Here is a 17,110-nt window from a genome sequence, read left to right as displayed (position 1 = left end):
AAAAACATTTAAAATCTTACAAACCTTTGACTGGTAGTGTGTATATAAAAGAGCGGCTGAGTATATCTAGATATTTCACTAAAAATAAAATTAAAAGTTTTTTGCAAAAAAAAAAAAAAAAAAGCTTTCACAGGATAATGTGATTAATCTTCATTCAAAAAATATGTTTTTTGGTATTTTATGAGCCAGACATTATTATTAATAAATATTATTAATAACTAATATAAATAATAATATCACCCTGAGAGTCAAAAGGGGAAAATAATGTAAAAACAAAAAAAGCAACTGGATGGTTGAGTTCTCGTTAAACATCAATAGATTAATCACCAGCAGGATTGCTGAAGCATGTGAGCGAGCGTGTGGGCGGGCAAGAGAGAGACTTGGCAGTGTGTTCATAGTGAAAGTGGATTGCTACAACAGTACCTTTTTTTACTTTATGCAAAATTCCCAGTAACCCACCTGACGTGAAAATAAGCCAATCAAAGCAGCAGGAAGCAGACGGAATAAAAATCCTCATTGGTGAACGAGGTTGCACTCTGTCACAGAAGTTTGGCAGGCCTAAGCAGTGTCACAGGTACACAACGCAACCCCTCCATTAAACTCTAATCTTCTCTCCCATACAGACGCTGACAACTTTAGAAAGAGAAGTAAGAGACATTTAACTCTGAACCAGAAGCAGTCTGCCAGGATCACATTCAACATCTCTGGTGAGACACTTTAATTCTCTTTGATTCTCTGCAGGAAAGCTTTCATTCACTCATGCACTTCAATGACGATCCCAGATAATGATGCAAAGCTATTTTAACCCCTATTTTAACTGTAATCCCCATTTTTGAAAATTCACGAAAAAGTGCACTATGCAAACTTCAATTATTATAATTCATGAACGCTTTTGAATACAGACCTAAGGTTGGTCTCTTTTTAAAGAAGAAAATAGGCAGATTATTACAGAAGTGAAATCATTTAATAAAATTAAAGTATTAAAAAGTTACAGAAGTTTAAATTTACTGTAAAAAACAATATTATACTATTTTTATTTTATTTTATATTTAAAAAAAAATTGTAAAAAATCTAAAATTGCTATAAAATGAAAGCCATATGTGTGCATAAATTGTGTTCCAAATTTGAAGTTGATATAAAAAAATTGAGGTTCATATGCAATTTTGTTTAGGTGTTATTCAAATTCCATTGATTTTTTTCAAAAAAATCAAAAACTATTTGATAGGAATATTTGTGTCACGCTGAAAATGTTAAACTTAAAAATTATTTTAAAGAATGCAATAAGAAATGCACTTTTCAAGTCAAACTAGTTAATAAACAGTTGCTAGAATTGCTAAAAAAAAGGTGAAGTTACTTTTATGAAAAGCATTATTTGTTTGCAGATGCCACTTGGTTTGATTGTTTTATGTGATGCAATGACATTTATACATTTGTAAGTGTTCAAATACTCTTTGGGGCCTCTGAAACTTGGAAACACTTTGCATACTGTGTACAACACATACAAATTGAGTGTAAATGGCCCCTATTGCTCCGTAACTGATAGGTAAAGGAAGTTGACGGCTTGTAGCCCAGAATATTTGGTCAGTTACTGTAAGGAATGTGATAAACACACAAATATGTGTTTATAGTTTTCTTTCCTCATACATCACTTTAGATATCACCATAGTAACACACCAGTCTGGGATGAAATGCATCAGATGAGTTTCATAATACAGGAAAGAATCTGGCAACCTGCTTTTCCAGTTAAAAGAAACAAAGAGCAATTCATTAGTAATTTATGAATGATATTTCAATTGAAATAAAAAGAATAGATTCATATAATTATTCTAGACAAATGACGATTGTGATTACACAAAATGTCCATTCATAATTGGAAAAACAAATGCTAAGTTTTTAATTTCCTTTGTTTGCTCTTGGTGTGAACATAAAATGATCTGCTAGGTCATCTTCGGATCAATAAAAAGACAAATAAAGGTCAGATTTCAAGTATGAAGTTTGTTAGTGGATCAGATAACACAGATACGTTGTTCCCATACAGCTATATACACTAATGTATAAGAGAATTTTCCAGAGTTGACACCAAACTAAACAGGTTTACAACCGTTCCAAGGAATGTCAATAAACTCAGTCCTTGTAAATAATGTCATTGCCACTATCACTTAAGTGAATCACATTTTTATCATGCGTTTTTTCATGTCGCTGATTCAGAAGCGCCAGATTGTCATAGCAAAGTCAGAATTACCTCCTCTCCTAGGTTCACGAAACAGGCGCCCATAAAAGGCAATGCTGTTCTGTTGTAAGTAATCTTAATGATTCCTAAATGCATCTACTTTCGGAAGGCCAAATAAAGTGCTTTTGCTTTCGCCTAGAAACACACAGCGTCTCCCTGACATGGCTGCATCAACACTACTGCAGTTACTGAAACCCTTCACTCCTTTCCTTGCATGAAAATTTGGGTGGCATTACGCAAATATTTCCACATCGTGACGTAGACATGTGGGGGTGTGTTTGAATGAGCCATTTTAGGGGGGCGTGGCAGAGTCTTAACTTTGATAAAGAATAGAGTGGTGGAACTATGATGTCACTTTGTAGGCGAAAACCCGGAAGAGAGTTAACATTTTAGCACTTCCGGTTCCATCGTCCCAGAGTCAATGGGTTTTGTGAATGGGATATGATACCGTCTAGGGAGTTGGAGACGGAATGTGACCTCATTAATCTGCCTCTCTATGGTAAAGGGAACGATATAGCGGGGACTCAGCTTCCGGCAGGGCAGGTGGAGACGCAGATCCTGGGTGGAGAGCCAGACCTTATCTCCAGGATGATAAACGGGGGTGGAAGACTGACGGGCATCTGCATAGGTCTTGTGTCTCCACACTGCCTGCTGGAGTTAGACATGAGCTGAGTCCCAAACTCTCTCGCTCGCTCAGAACCAGTGGTCGACAGCTGGAACGTCGGAAGGCTCTTCTGTCCAGGGCAACAGAGGGGGTTGGTAGCCGAGTATGCACTGGAAAGGGGTGAGGCCGGTGGTGGTTTGCTTGAGGGAATTTTATGCATACTCGGCCCACGGGAGGAATCGGTTCCAGCTGTGCTGGTTGTCATGACAGTAGGCCCGGAGATATCTCCCAATCTCCTGAATCTTACGCTCAGTCTGGCCGTTTGTCTGGGGGTGATACCCTGAGGAGAGACTGACGGTGACATCGAGGAGTTTGAAGAAAGCCTTCCAGACACGGGAGGCAAACTGTGACCCACGGTCGGAGACGACATCTTTCGGGATGCCGAAGGTGCGGAAGAGATTATGGAAGAGGGCCTCTGCCATTTCGAGGGCTGTGGGTAAGTCCCGGATCAGAATTAACTTGCAGGCTTTGGAGAACCTGTCAACTGCAACGAGTATGCAGGTATAACCTTCTGACTTGGAGAGATCTGTGATGAAGTTGACTCCGACGTGGGACCAGGGGCGATGGGGAATGGGGAATGGGACAAATTGGGGTTCGGGATGTGAGAGGATGGGAGCCGTGAAGAAGGCCTCCTGGAGCTTCTTGTAGGCGGCTCGAGCTTCGGAGTTCCAGGACAGAGACTTTGGTTTCTGACGGAGCATGGAAGTGAGGGGGGCTGAGAGCAGACTGAAGTTCAGAATGAACCTCCGGTAGACATTTGAGAAGCCGAGGAATCGTTGGGAGTTCCTTTACTGACTGAGGCTGGGGCCAGTCCCGGATGGCTTGGACCTTCCCCTGGTCCATCTGGATCCCATCTGCACTGAGGATGTAGCCAAGGAACTGGACCGTGGGGCAGTGGAACTCACACTTCTCGAGCTTCAGGTAGAGGTGGTGTTTCCTGAGTTAGCGTAGGACCTGCGTCACGTGATGGCGATGTTCGGCCAGGTTCCGGGAGTAGATCAGGATATCGTCTATGTACACGATGACAAACCGGTGGAGGAACTCCCGGAACACCTCGTTCATAAACCCGTGGAAGACGGACAGGGAGTTGGAAAGGCCATACGGCATGAACCGATATTCATATTGGCCTGAGGGAGTAATGAACGCCGTCTTCCACTCATCACCTTCCCGGATACGAACGAGCTTATAGGCCCTCCACAGGTCCAGCTTCGAGAAGATGCGGGCCCCACGGAGTTCCTCGAGGGCGGAACTCCGTGGGGCCCGGGGACCAGGGGAAGAGGATAAGGGAGCTTGACAGTGTGATCATTGAGATCATTGAGGATCCGGTAGTCAATGCAGGGCCGCAAGCCTCCGTCCTTCTTGCCCACGAAGAAGAAGCGTGAGGCCGCATGTAATCCTCCATCGCCTTGCACTCCAGGATGGACAGGGGGTATACTCGACCCTTGGGGAGTATAGCTCCAGGCAGCAGGTCAATGACACAATCCCATGGCCGATGCGGTGGTAACTTTGTGGCTGCCTGTTTGCTGAACACATCCTGGAACGCCATGTAGTCAGATGGGATCGTCGAAACCTCACGAGGTTCGGGGCTCTCCACTAGGGTGGAATGAACTTGGAGCTTTGGGTTACTAACCACTTCAGCTCGGTCTGTCTCTGGCGGGGTAAATCAAGCTGTTTTAGGAGGGCTTGTGAGATGAAATTGCCTGAGGATCCCGAGTCCACGAGGGTGGGTACTGAAATTAAATGATGTGGGGTGAGTAGTTGTACCGTTAGCAGTGGTAGGGTAGAGATAGCAGGCTCCAATTGGAGGGTACTCACCGCTGGGCGTGGGGGACGAGAGGGGTACACCCGAATGAAGTGCCCCGGAACTCCGCAGTAGAGGTGTTGAGCACGCTCATTGCGTGAGAGGCAATTAGTATCCAATTGCATAGGTTACCAGAGGACAGGCAGCTGGTGAGGATGGAGAATGAACGGTTATGTCCGGCTGACAAGCCGTGAGACATTGGGAGATCTTAACGGCCTTCTGCATAAAGCTCTCCAGACCGACAGTGTCATCATAGATCACCATCTGGGCTCTGATCTGTGGATCCAAGCCCTGACGGTAAGCAGTGAGTAGCACTGCCTCGTTCCATCCACACGAGGCTGCCAGAGTCCAGAACTGCAGGGTATAGTCACTGGCCGAAGAATCTCCCTGACGGAGGCAGATGAGTTGGTCGGCAATGGAGAGCGAGCCGGTGGATAGGCCGAAGACCTCCTTGAAGTGGGAAGAGAAAGCATCAAAAGAGTTAATTATAGTGGTCTGTGAGTTCCAGATGACTCGTGCCCAGAGCAATGCCCGTCCGGTTAGCAGGGAGATAAGGAAGGCAACTTTAGCCCATTCGCTGGAAAATTTATGGGATTGCATTTCTACGTAGAGTGAAACTTGGAACAAAAAACCTCTACATTCACCCGCCTCACCCGAATAGTTAGCAGGGTTGGCCATGGGACTGGCAGAGGCAGACTGAGGGTGTGTGACTGGAGAGAGAGCTGTTCGAAGAGCGCTGACCAGCTCTTCGAGAGGATCCGCAGCAGCGGGGTTCAGGAACTCCATCTCCGATCGTCGGTTCTGGTCTGGTCTTCTGTCAGCAGATAGACACAGGACACAGAGGTAAGTTCAAAACAATCAACAGGTTTATTGAGTAGCAGCAGAGAGGAATAAGATGAGCAGAATGTCCAGGTAAGCAGGCCTGGAATGGGAATGTGTCTAGGGGCTTATCTGAGTGTGAATGTCCTTTTTCCTTTTCCAGGGGATCCAGAGGTAACAGCGGAGCGTGGAGATGGTGGAGAACTGGAGCGGTGGAGAACAGGGATAGCAACACTGGAGCAACTGGTAAGTAGACAAAAGGTAAGTGGGTCAGGTTAGTCAACATGGAATGTTTGAGACCAGACAGTGAGTTAACGGGAGGAATGCAGGGATACAGTGCTGTTGATGAGTGCTGACAGGTGGCGGTAAACTCATATTACGATTATTACATGTAAACACCACATTTCCCGGCTTTACTTGGTGAAAGTTAAACTTTAATGATGCATAGTGCTTAAAGTCACATTAAAATGAAATGTTTACGGCCACATGAAGCTGTTAGAAAGCATAGATTGAGGATTTCCTAGAAGCAAGGATAAAATAACATTTTGTGTAACCACCCTAACAAAATGATAGCTGAAATGTGGTACTTTGTTCACTAAAATAAGTTTAATCCTACTGCTGTTATTTAAAAGACTAAATACGCGGGGATACGTTTTTAATTAAAATATTCATATTAATCAAGGATTTATTGACTTTTAATGCACCTTATTTCGAAATGTACAGAAATACGTGGTTTAAAATGTCCTTTAGTTAAGATTATTTCATTGATTTACTATACTATTTATTACTACTGTCTCATTTCAGTTTTAGTTTGGCTCTAGTTTTGTATTTATTCCAGTTTATATGAAAAGGTTCATGTAGCGTGGATTAAAATTCATATACAGAGTAAATACTTTTCACTGAACATGTTAAAAATAAGTTTGAATAAGTTGTTGGGAGCGCGGTGGTCGTGCCGTTGAAGTCGAGCGACCATGGTGCAGTAGTTCGTTTATAGCCTAAGTTTAGCTTTTCAGTTCTGCCGCTTTTATTTAGGCTTAAAAATTTGTCAAAGTAAAAAAGTTTTGTGAAGATTATCTTGATGGACAAAACGTGTAGGTATGATTGAACACAAAGCTTATTTTTTGCGATAATCCAAAAGCCTATGGAAAAATCCTATTGGCTTTTTGTCGAGGGAACCAGTTTCATGCTAACAGCCGATCCGCCTACAAAGTGACGTCATAGTAGGGCTGTAGTCCACCTTTGTCGAGTCCAAGACCAGGACTATCAAGTCCGAGTCAAGACTGAGTCCAAAGAGGTTCGAGTCCAAGTCAATTGTAAGTCCAAGAGGTTCGAGTCCAAGTCAAGTCCAAGTCCAAATGAGACAGTCAAAACAGAGAAAGAAAAAAATCTTCTTCAAAACCACATACTTATTTATTGACAATTTATGTGATACGAGAGACAGCATATCTTCTAAGATAATCATTTTGCATTATTATTTGTAATGATCTAAAAGCATGTGCAGCAACACTGTAGGATCAAATTAGGCTATTTTATTTGATTTAGGTTTAGCAATTTCACTAAAGTCACATAAGCTGAAGTGCAACTTCACATTTTCAGCATTTTTATTATAATGTAACAATCACATTCTGGGCTGCCAATGGAAAATATTACAAATAACAAGCAACATAAGTGTAAAAAAAATCAACATGTTCCCATTCTTGAACTTGTTACTTGTTCTAAAGCAGGTTGTCCAAACTCCCGGTGTCATGCAGAGTATAGCTCCAACTTGCCTCAAAACACCTGCCTGAAAGTTTCTAGTATGCTTAGATTAGCTGTTTCAAGTGTGTTTGATAAGGGTTGGAGCTGAACTCTGCAGGACACCAGCCCTCTAGGACCAAGTTTCGAGACCTCTGTCCTAAAGAAACCATAGTACCCTCTCAAGCAAGGCTGTGTAGCGTATAAAAACCTTCAGCTCTGTGTGTCTGTGTGTGTGGCCACGCATGCATTTGTTTGCTGTTTGCCTTAGGCCATATAACACCCATGGATGGTGGATATAGACAGTGTTACAGGTGTTCATTTAGTTCAGTTAGAGAACAGACAATTAAAGATTGAATGATTAAAGAAATTTTTTTTTTGTTTGTTTGTTTGTTTTTTTGCTGGGAGATATGGCAAAAAAAAATTAATCTTGATTTTCTCAGAACATTTGACCAATTCTCGATTTTGTACGATTTTAACTAGTCAACTTGAAAACATAACTACAATGTGATTCAAGCAAATCTTTCTTTATTAACCCTCTAGTTAAAGAAAATTCTATTCTAAGTGCACCACACATGAAGTTGTAAATGCTAAACAAATCACTAAATATCTTTGCAGAAAAGATGCATGAACTACAACTACATCTTGTACAAACTTTTCTTATGCATATTATATGTTCAGAAATAATACAAGAAAAATGCTTAAAAAATTCTCAAGTAATTCAAATTCAAAATGACTGAAGGTATAATACCTAGAGTGCTATTATTAACTATAAAGGCTCTGTAAAACAATGAACAGCAGTTTTCAGCCTGTCACCCTGATGCAAACATGAAATATCAGACATACAGTAGTAGTTCTTCACAGGTTTTTTATTCGATTATACTGCTTTTCCATTGTTTTTTCTATGTAAACATGGTCGCGATTCTTAGATTTATAAAAAATATAATTGTGGCAAAACATTAAATTCAAATTAATCGATCAAATCTGAAAAATCGCCCAGCCATAGCCACAGTGTTTGCTTATTGTTACTTTATTTGATTTTTTGTGTAATTTATTTATTTTATTTTACATCAAGGTGTATTCCGTGCATCCAGGCTTTATTCGTTTTTCTCTTATTCTTATTCTTATTCTTATTCTTATTCTTATTCTTATTCTTTTGGTTCCACAGCGTTTGCTGATTTTCAGGGATTTTTTTTGCATTTAAACATTTTGTAAGTTTCTTATTTTATATTAGGCTTATAGCATGGTAATGGTGTATTTTTATTCAAAATTTGTCATTGTAAGTTATAGATAAGCAATTGACCTGAAATGAAAGTGAAAGTAAATAATTTCACCATCTTGGATTTTTCATTGAAGTTATGAGGTATCATAGGAGGCTGTAAAATTAAGTTGCATACCTTTTGGAACAAGGTCTATAATGCCCTGAAACTAGGTTTTTAAATGATCATGGAACAGCATTATTTTATGAAGTTCAACAGACAAACATTTCAGGATACTTGATTAGGATTCGATCATGCTAATGTTTTTCATTGAGTTCCTCTGTACAAAAACTGTACAAAAGATACTTATGCAGTATAGCTTTCAGCAAACCTGTAACTCACAACACAGATGTATTCACAGCGTTAAATGATTTTAAAAAGTGCTTTGTATGTGCTGATCATATGATCATATAATACAAGGTATGACTGCACCATTGATCTAACTGTTAAACTGAAGTACAGGTGGACCTTTTATATATGCAAAGCAGTTAGACATTCCTGTGCAAATGTGTCTGCATGTGTGGTTGAGTATGGCACGAAGGACACCTATGCAAAATTCACCCCCTCCCTTTTCCCCTTTGAACATACAAGACCTTTGTTTTCACTCGTTGATCATAACTGTAAACTGGTATAACATTTACACTTAATTATATGTCCATATTCCTATATTCCTTTCAACAGCACTGGATCATGGTCCTTCAAGCCGGCGGTATCATGAGTATCCCAGCTACTGTGAGTGTTGATAACCAGCTACCTGCTTCCTGGACAACCCACTACAACTGCACTGATGGTAAAGTTTTTTCTTGTCTGAAACACTAGAGTCTAAGAAGGTGCACTTGTGATTATTCCACCATCCAGTACAATTCCAGTACAGATTTTAGGTTGTAGGTTTTGTTTATAATCTAATCGGCCAAGACATTTCTGGCAGGTTAATCGTTTACTCTAGAAGTCACTGCTGGAGTTACTAGGTTATCAGTTGCATGGACTGGGGACCATGTACAGATAGTGAAAGTGATTCACACTTATCTAGATACCATGTGTAGTACTTTTATTTACACATTTTACAGTGTGTAACTGAATGCTAAGACTAGTTTAGCTGTTCAGCAGCATATATTGTGTTTTGGATGTTGGTCCCCACATGTGATGCTAGTGTCCTGGAGTGCTCTAGACTAGAGGTCTTCAACCCTGCTTGGAGACCAAGTATCCTGCAGAGTTTAGTTCCAACCTTGAACCAGTTAATCAAGGTCTTCAAGACGGCTTGAAAATCATGGGTAGGTTTGTTGAAGCAGGTTGTAAATAAACTTTGCAGGATGAGGGGTCTCCAAAAGTAAGGTTGAAGACTTTTGCTCTAGCAATACAAACAAGACTTCCTCAATCAACCTGCTTCAACAATGACCTTTCTAGTCAACCAACTTCACCGCCAAACTTTTCTAGGAACATAATGATTTTGCTGGTCCACAAGCTTGAACAGCTCCCATTCAGGGGTGCATTTCCCAATACCTTCCATCAATTGCCTATTTGATCTGTCCCTTCACCATTACACTGACTCAGTTGATTAAGTAAACAATGTTTGATAGCAACAGCATTTCTCTGCCAGAGTCATGCCATAAATCTGACATATACAACCAGTTAACAGATCAAATATTCACATATCCCTGTAATCTCCCAGATGAAGGTTAGTTTTAAAGTAGCCAACAGTTTAATTTTAACAGTTTGCGAATGACTCATAATTGTAACCTAATTTAGTTACTTGGTGTTTGGTAACAAAGGGCCTACTTTGCATCAGCAACACTGACTCAGTGACAAACAAGTCATTCATAAGAAGACAACTGATGGCACCTGTATTCATAGCAACTAATTTCTAACTAATTAATCATTTGATTGTTAATCATAAATATAATATAATATATTATGTGTCAGGCAGTCGTTCATGCAATGGTATCATGATCCTACTAAACAGCTACTTCAATTAGGGTGCAATATTCAGCAATCAAATATTTATCATTTATATTGTGTAACCCCTGGCCAAATTCCCTCTACTGGCCCTTGTCTATCATGGCCTCCTAATAATCCCCATCCACTTGATTGGCTCAATGACTCTCTCTCCTCTCCACCTGTATCTGGTGTGTGGTGAGCGCACTGGCGCCGTTGTGCTGTGGCTGCCGTCGCATCATCCAAGTGGATGCTGCACACTGGTGGTGGTTGAGGAGAGACCCCCACGTGATTGTAAAGCGCTTTGGGTGTGCAGCAATACACAATAAAGCACTATATAAATGCATCATTCATTCATTCATTCATTCAATCATTGAACACCTATTTGGACGTTGAAAACAAACATTTTAGCATTTCAGCAATTATTAAAGGATCAATATGTTTTGATTTTATATGTAGCATTTTTATGACGTCATCATGTAGACTTCTTACAAAGTATTATACAGTATTTTAAAACTTCAAAAATACAAAACACTAAAGTATTTTTACACAAAATATGAAGCCGTTTTCATCAACCCTGTGAAATACAAATTACAAAATGCTATTTTATATTTGAAATACATGTATCATAAATACTGCCCATCTCTGCTTGCAACCATAGTTAGCTAATGATGCTTTTGGGAAACGCACCCCAGCTTGTAATAGTTTCAATACACTCTGGTCCAGTTAGTATTTTTTATCTGGTACCCTCTAGATAGATCAACAAGATTTTCTCTTGGTCAAACAACTTCACTAAAAAGGCCAAACTTGACTTGCACCAACCAGCATAAATCAGGTTTCAGTAGGGACATTTACTAAACCCTTTTTGAAAACTCAACTTATCCGCAGTGACTTCCAGTTACATGAGCCGGCTCTGGTCTCAGGATCTTCACCCACAAAACTGGACCAAGTACCAGGTGTGGGAATGGCTCCAACAGACGCTGGACATGCACCAAATCGATCCCACCAGCATACCCTTCCAGAACTTTGACCTTGACGGGAGGCAACTGTGCAACATGAGCTTCCAAGACTTCACCCGGGCGGCCGGATCCGTAGGTTCCATTCTTTTCCAGAGCCTGTGTGACCTCAAGTGGAATGGTAAGATCCAGAAGTAGTAGAGGTTGCATTTAACCTCTGTCTACCCTTCCAACCCTGAACAAGATGGTTAATGTGATTTTGCCATGTTCCTGGATCAACAATCTTGTTGGTCCTGGATCAACATTGTTGTCAACCAGTTATCAGATTGTTACGGTTGGGTTTAAGAGTTGACATTGAGTTAGCACTTCTCGTCAATCTGCTGTTTCCTTCTGACGGAGTATGTTATGGTTTGACTTTGTGTAGGGACAGGGTTTGGCTTTCAGTTGTTTTCTATAGGAATGTTGTTTCATACAGGATGATAATCAAGGTTGGCGCCATAGCCTATAGCATGGGCAAAGTCTTTGGATAACCCAAATTTGAGTCCCAGCTTGTGGTCTTTTCCCAGTTCCGTTCTTCTCTTTCCATTCTAATTGTTTCCTGTCTCTCTTCGACTGTCCTATAAAGGCAGAAAGGCCAAAAATATTTATTTTTTTAGGATTGTAATCCTAGAACCTGTACTAGTTGGTAAAATCACATCGACTAATCTACACATTCTTTGTCCATCTTTCCTCTTCTACAAAAATAGTATCGTTGTTGAGCTAAATACTTGCAATCAAACAGTTAAACATTTTATTGATTATAGCGTGTTTCATACTTTTCACACCCAGTAGAATCATTATTTTGTGGAAGAAAATATTGTTGGTTATAAGGTATTCTCATAAGCATGAGCTTGGAATGTCCAGTCATTGAGCATGTGTCCCTCTTGTATTCATTATGTATACAAGTACATGGGAATTGAGCAGTCCATTTCTTATACATTTATTTCTAAATAAGTATTTGTCATGAAAAATTTAGGTTTTTTTAAATTTTACCCCTTAGGTATTCCCATGAAAATGTTTTTAGATAAATAAATTATGAAATGTATTGTACATTTCCATGTTCTATGCTATAATGAATTCAGGAGGGTGTTGCTAACAAGACCCAGATTTTCATAAACAGACATTGCTATAAGTTTGATACACATTACACATTACAGTGCATTACTAAACCTAATCAAATCCAGAAAAACGTATACAGGTGACATGTGAGAGCTGTACCAACGAGTTAAACTGGTTTAAGACAACATGATGCAGGAGTGACTTGGAAATTTGATGGTAGTCGTTGCAAAACGTACTCTGTTATTGAGACATTTTTTTTTCTTTTTTGTCTTTTCTTACTTAATGTCTCACAGATCAGTATGGTCAAACAGATATGTTTACACCAGGGGACATTAAAACAGAAATAGAGAGTAAGTAGCCACACACAAAATAAAACTAAAGGCTTATGGTTTCATCTGAATCCTTCTAGCATAAAGTGCACATAATATCAGTGACTTAAGACTGAGCCACATCTGCTGCTGAAAACAGAAGTTTACAGATTCTCTCGAAATAATTATAGGCTTTTCATATCATTATTTTGTAACTAAGTACTTCATTTTCCTCAGCAGACTTCCCTTGTTCAATCCTCCCCTTCAAGGAAGAATCCAACTTTTACAACACTTCAGGTGCCTATGAAATTACGCAATGATTTTTTTTTTTTTTTTTTTTTTTAATAAAACGTATTTCCTTTTAAAGCGATGATGCGTGTATATATTATTTATTTAACCTGATGGTTTGACAATATTGTGTCATATGTTCTCTTTCCTCAGAACTGTTTGACATCAAAAGCTCATTCCAGCCCAACACCACAATATCCTCACCAGCTCCGTCAAGCCCAGGTAAATGATCTTAATTTGAATTGTCTTAAATCTAATCCTAAAATCAGCATTCTCTTGGCTTCCGTCCATATAAGAAAGTACTATGCCGGTACCATGGTATGGGGATTGTGTTTGGGGGTAATACCATGGTAAATGTCCAAATACATTGGTAATGTTTAAGGTTATCACATTTTTTTATCGCAAGGATATTGGTTCAGTTCCCAGGGAATGCATTAACTGATAATAACTGATTCCAAAGCTACTGATACGAATGAAAATCTTTACAGCTCACCTACAGACACTTAAACAACACAGTTAAGCATAGGAACTAAAAATACATATGCATTAACTAGTGCACTTCCTGAATAGGTTTTCCTCCATTCCCATGAATGGATTGAATTTGAAACTCTGATTTTTCTTTTCTTCCATGGAACATGAAAAGTCCAGTACATGAATACTGACTACAAAAAGACAACAAAGTACCCTTGAAGTAGTCTAAATGCCTTATCTTCAAAAGCCAAAGTTGAAGTTATTCACACATTTTCCATTATCCAACATGAGCTGTCCCTTTAATAACAGTGGTTTCATTTTAATTTTCTCATTTCAGATCCCAAGCTGTCACAAGTCAAAAGACACAGTGAGTTGAAATTTTTCACATCTTACTTCCTTAAAGGGTTTTTTTTTTTTTTTTTAATAAACGTGTCCTGAACTTCACCCGGTGGTTGTCTTTAAAGAACCTGACAGCAGCTCATACCAAAACACGTGGATGTCTTGAAGCTGCTTTAGATTCCTTCTGTTTCTCATCTAACAACGTATTTCCACAGACCCTCGTGGGACACACCTGTGGGAGTTCATCCGAGACATTCTCCTGAACCCCGAGCGCAACCCCGGCCTGATCAAATGGGAGGATCGCTCCGAGGGGGTTTTCCGCTTCCTTAAGTCAGAAGCTGTGGCTCAGCTTTGGGGGAAGAAGAAAAATAACAGCAGTATGACCTACGAGAAACTCAGTCGAGCGATGAGGTAACATCTTCCCTGGAGTTTTGCAACTTTTTAAAGGACTCTGATCAGTATTCTGAGCTTCTCACGTGTTTCTTTCTCTCCAAAGGTATTATTATAAACGAGAGATCCTGGAACGGGTGGATGGACGTAGACTTGTCTATAAGTTTGGCCGAAACGCTCGGGGCTGGAGAGAGTCTGAGAAGTGAAGGACTTTGTCTTCATATGTAGCTTCCAAGTGAAACCTTTATTTATAACATTATAGCCATTTGAGTAGTTTTTTTAATTACTTGTCTGTCAACTTATTATTTGATTATATTTTTAGATGCTCTTTACATTGTTTACATTACAAATGTAATTCTATTTTATATGCATTTGACTTTAAAGGCATAAATGGTTTTGTATCAACTGTGAAAAGCTGGTTAACTGGCTTTTGGAAATGAGAAACCAACTCCAGCTTTGCTTTTAAATGGCTTCATTTGTCTTGAATGCAGAGACCTGTTCACAAAGGAGAATGAACTCAGCTAGTAGACTCACCCTGGTAAAACAGCAAAGGAGTTGGAATGAAGGACTAAGATGTATATTTAAAAAAAACAAAGCACTAGGTTGTGGTCTTTATTGATGTGGCTGTCCATGTACATCATGAACCACAATAAGCCACTAAGTTTTTATCAATGCTTGTTTATTGTGCATTTTATAATTAAAGTTATAAAAAAAAACAAATAAAAGAGATTTTAAACACTAAATTAAGGTTTTTTTTATTTCTTGTGGCAAACAGAACCTCTAATGGTCATGTTGTATTTATTTTGTTTATTTTCTATTAATCGAATTGAAATTGTGAAATTAAATACATTAAATTTATATATATATATATATATATATATATATATATATATATATATATATATATATATATATATATATATATATCACAAGACTCGTTACAGAAAAGAATTTCAACCTGATTGAACCAGTGGCCAATAATGTCCCAGAGTGTTTGGGAACGCCTCATCCCTTCACACACAGGGACAATGCTGGACGTCAAGCTAGTCTTTTATTTTCCTTTTTGTTGCTCGGATGGCAATGATAGCTAATGATTTGCAGCAGCTGTGGCCAAAGATGTTGTCAGTGCTGAGTTATGTTAGATAAGACGAAATGCCAGCGAGTTAATTGTTCCACCGTGCGTGTCACGGCCACAGTGCTGCCACCTCCGGACAATAGATAAACGGCTCCCTGCTGCTCCGTGAGATAAGAGCCGCTGACACTCTCTGGCTTCTCTCTTTGTTTTCCTGTCTGATTTTTCATTCGGAAATCCCTCTCTCAGCTTCCAACTCTTTGCCATCACTTTCTGGAGTATTATGCTTCTTTTCATAAATGTGATTTCACAGGGATTTATTTAGATTTTTTTTAATCCTTATCTTTATCTGCACCCACAAAATTTGCCACTGCATGGTTGTATCTCTCCATTCCCTATCTGTGACTAAAGAAAACGGGCTGCTATCACGGAAGGGGACCTGTAAAACAAAACACAGCAGCTGCAAATATGGGAATAACTTAAAGAGTTTCTGCTGGAGTGAGCAGTGCTTGTCAACAAGTTTATAATGTGTAGATAGTCCACTTAACACAAAACAGTTCCTGTAACTGTGAATCCCAAACCTTCGACTGAGGCATTTTGTCACTAATGGTACTAGTCTAGTACCAGTGTTTTCAATCCAGAGACCCCTGGGGGTCGTGGAAGGAACGGCAGGGCCTCAGAGGGAAAGACAAGATTCAAGATTTGTATTTGTCACATACACAATTATACAGCGTATAAGGACATAAAGACATACTGTAATAAGAATTTTCTTTAAATATTTTCTTTTAAAGCAGCATTATTTTTGTATTACTGAAATGCTAATATAGTTGCATTTGTTTATATTTAAATATTTTAAGTTTTCATTTTAATTTTTGAAAGTTTTAGTAATCTTTATTTGGTAACACTTTATTTTACGGTGTCCTTGTTACACGCTACATGTACTTACTGTTATAATAACAATAAATTATGCATAATTACATGCAAGTAACCCTAAGCCAAATCCTAATAAGAAAGTACATATAGTTAATTAATATTACTCAGTACTTAAATATATAATTACAAGAACACTTTAAAATAAAGTGTAACCCTTTATTAATTTATTTTACATATAGCTTTACTTTACTTTACTTACTTTTAGTCATTTAGCAGACACTTTTATCCAATATGGAGGACCAAACCTGCAAAAACAATAAATAAATAAATACGCAAATAAATACATAAATAAATCCACAAAATAATACATAAATAGATAAATAAATAAATGTGCAAATAAATACATAAATAAATATATAAATCCACATATTCCTGTATAAATAAATATATAAATAATTAAATGTGCGAGAAAATAAAGAATTAAATAAATTAAACGAATGTTGGGGGAAATAAGTTTTTTTTTCCCCATCAAATGTTTATTCATTTTTGAATGTAGTTCCGTATTTATTTTTCCTCAGCTCAACATGCTAATGAGAGGGTGTCTATCAAGCATCAGAGAAGGCGGTCTTTATGCCACCATTGGTTGATTGTTATAAAAGTTCTGCGTTCGATTGTTTGCCTGCGCAATGCCCGTTAACGTAAAGCCAACTGACAAGCATCGATTCAGCATTGTGTTTTAGAGAGATGGTTGAAGTCATCATGCTAACAGTTGCCAGAGACTTGCGAAGGCTAGCTGACACTGTTCAAATTAGTAGTACGCTATCTGCTGATTATATTCTCTTCAGAGTAGATTAATCTATACACTCTTTAGGTCAG

At 38.9% G+C, this 17,110-nt stretch overlaps 1 protein-coding gene across 3 annotated transcripts; it reads left to right on the top strand.

The window, feature by feature from the left end:
* The first annotated feature begins 531 nt into the window (after window positions 1-531).
* Window positions 532-15,029, top strand: LOC306866769 (ETS homologous factor-like). Of its 3 annotated transcripts, none has more exons than XM_079412110.1 (9): window positions 541-707; window positions 9,189-9,297; window positions 11,328-11,576; window positions 12,787-12,843; window positions 13,042-13,098; window positions 13,243-13,311; window positions 13,898-13,927; window positions 14,115-14,310; window positions 14,396-15,029. In XM_079412110.1, exons 2-9 carry the CDS (start codon window positions 9,198-9,200, stop codon window positions 14,493-14,495), a joined length of 858 nt encoding a protein of 285 aa, XP_079268236.1. In that variant the 5' UTR covers window positions 541-707; window positions 9,189-9,197; the 3' UTR covers window positions 14,496-15,029. The 3 variants fall into 3 exon arrangements, with proteins under 3 accessions (XP_079268237.1, XP_079268236.1, XP_079268235.1); XM_079412109.1 differs by having other exon boundaries at window positions 13,039-13,098; window positions 14,396-14,996; XM_079412111.1 differs by lacking the exon at window positions 12,787-12,843 and having other exon boundaries at window positions 532-707; window positions 14,396-14,996.
* Window positions 15,030-17,110: the final 2,081 nt, after the last annotated feature.

This window comes from Barbus barbus, assembly GCF_936440315.1.
Source record: "Barbus barbus genome assembly, chromosome: 48".
NCBI lineage: Eukaryota > Metazoa > Chordata > Actinopteri > Cypriniformes > Cyprinidae > Barbus > Barbus barbus.
Note: the sequence above shows the minus strand (reverse complement) of the source record. Positions and strands in the feature narration are given on the sequence as shown.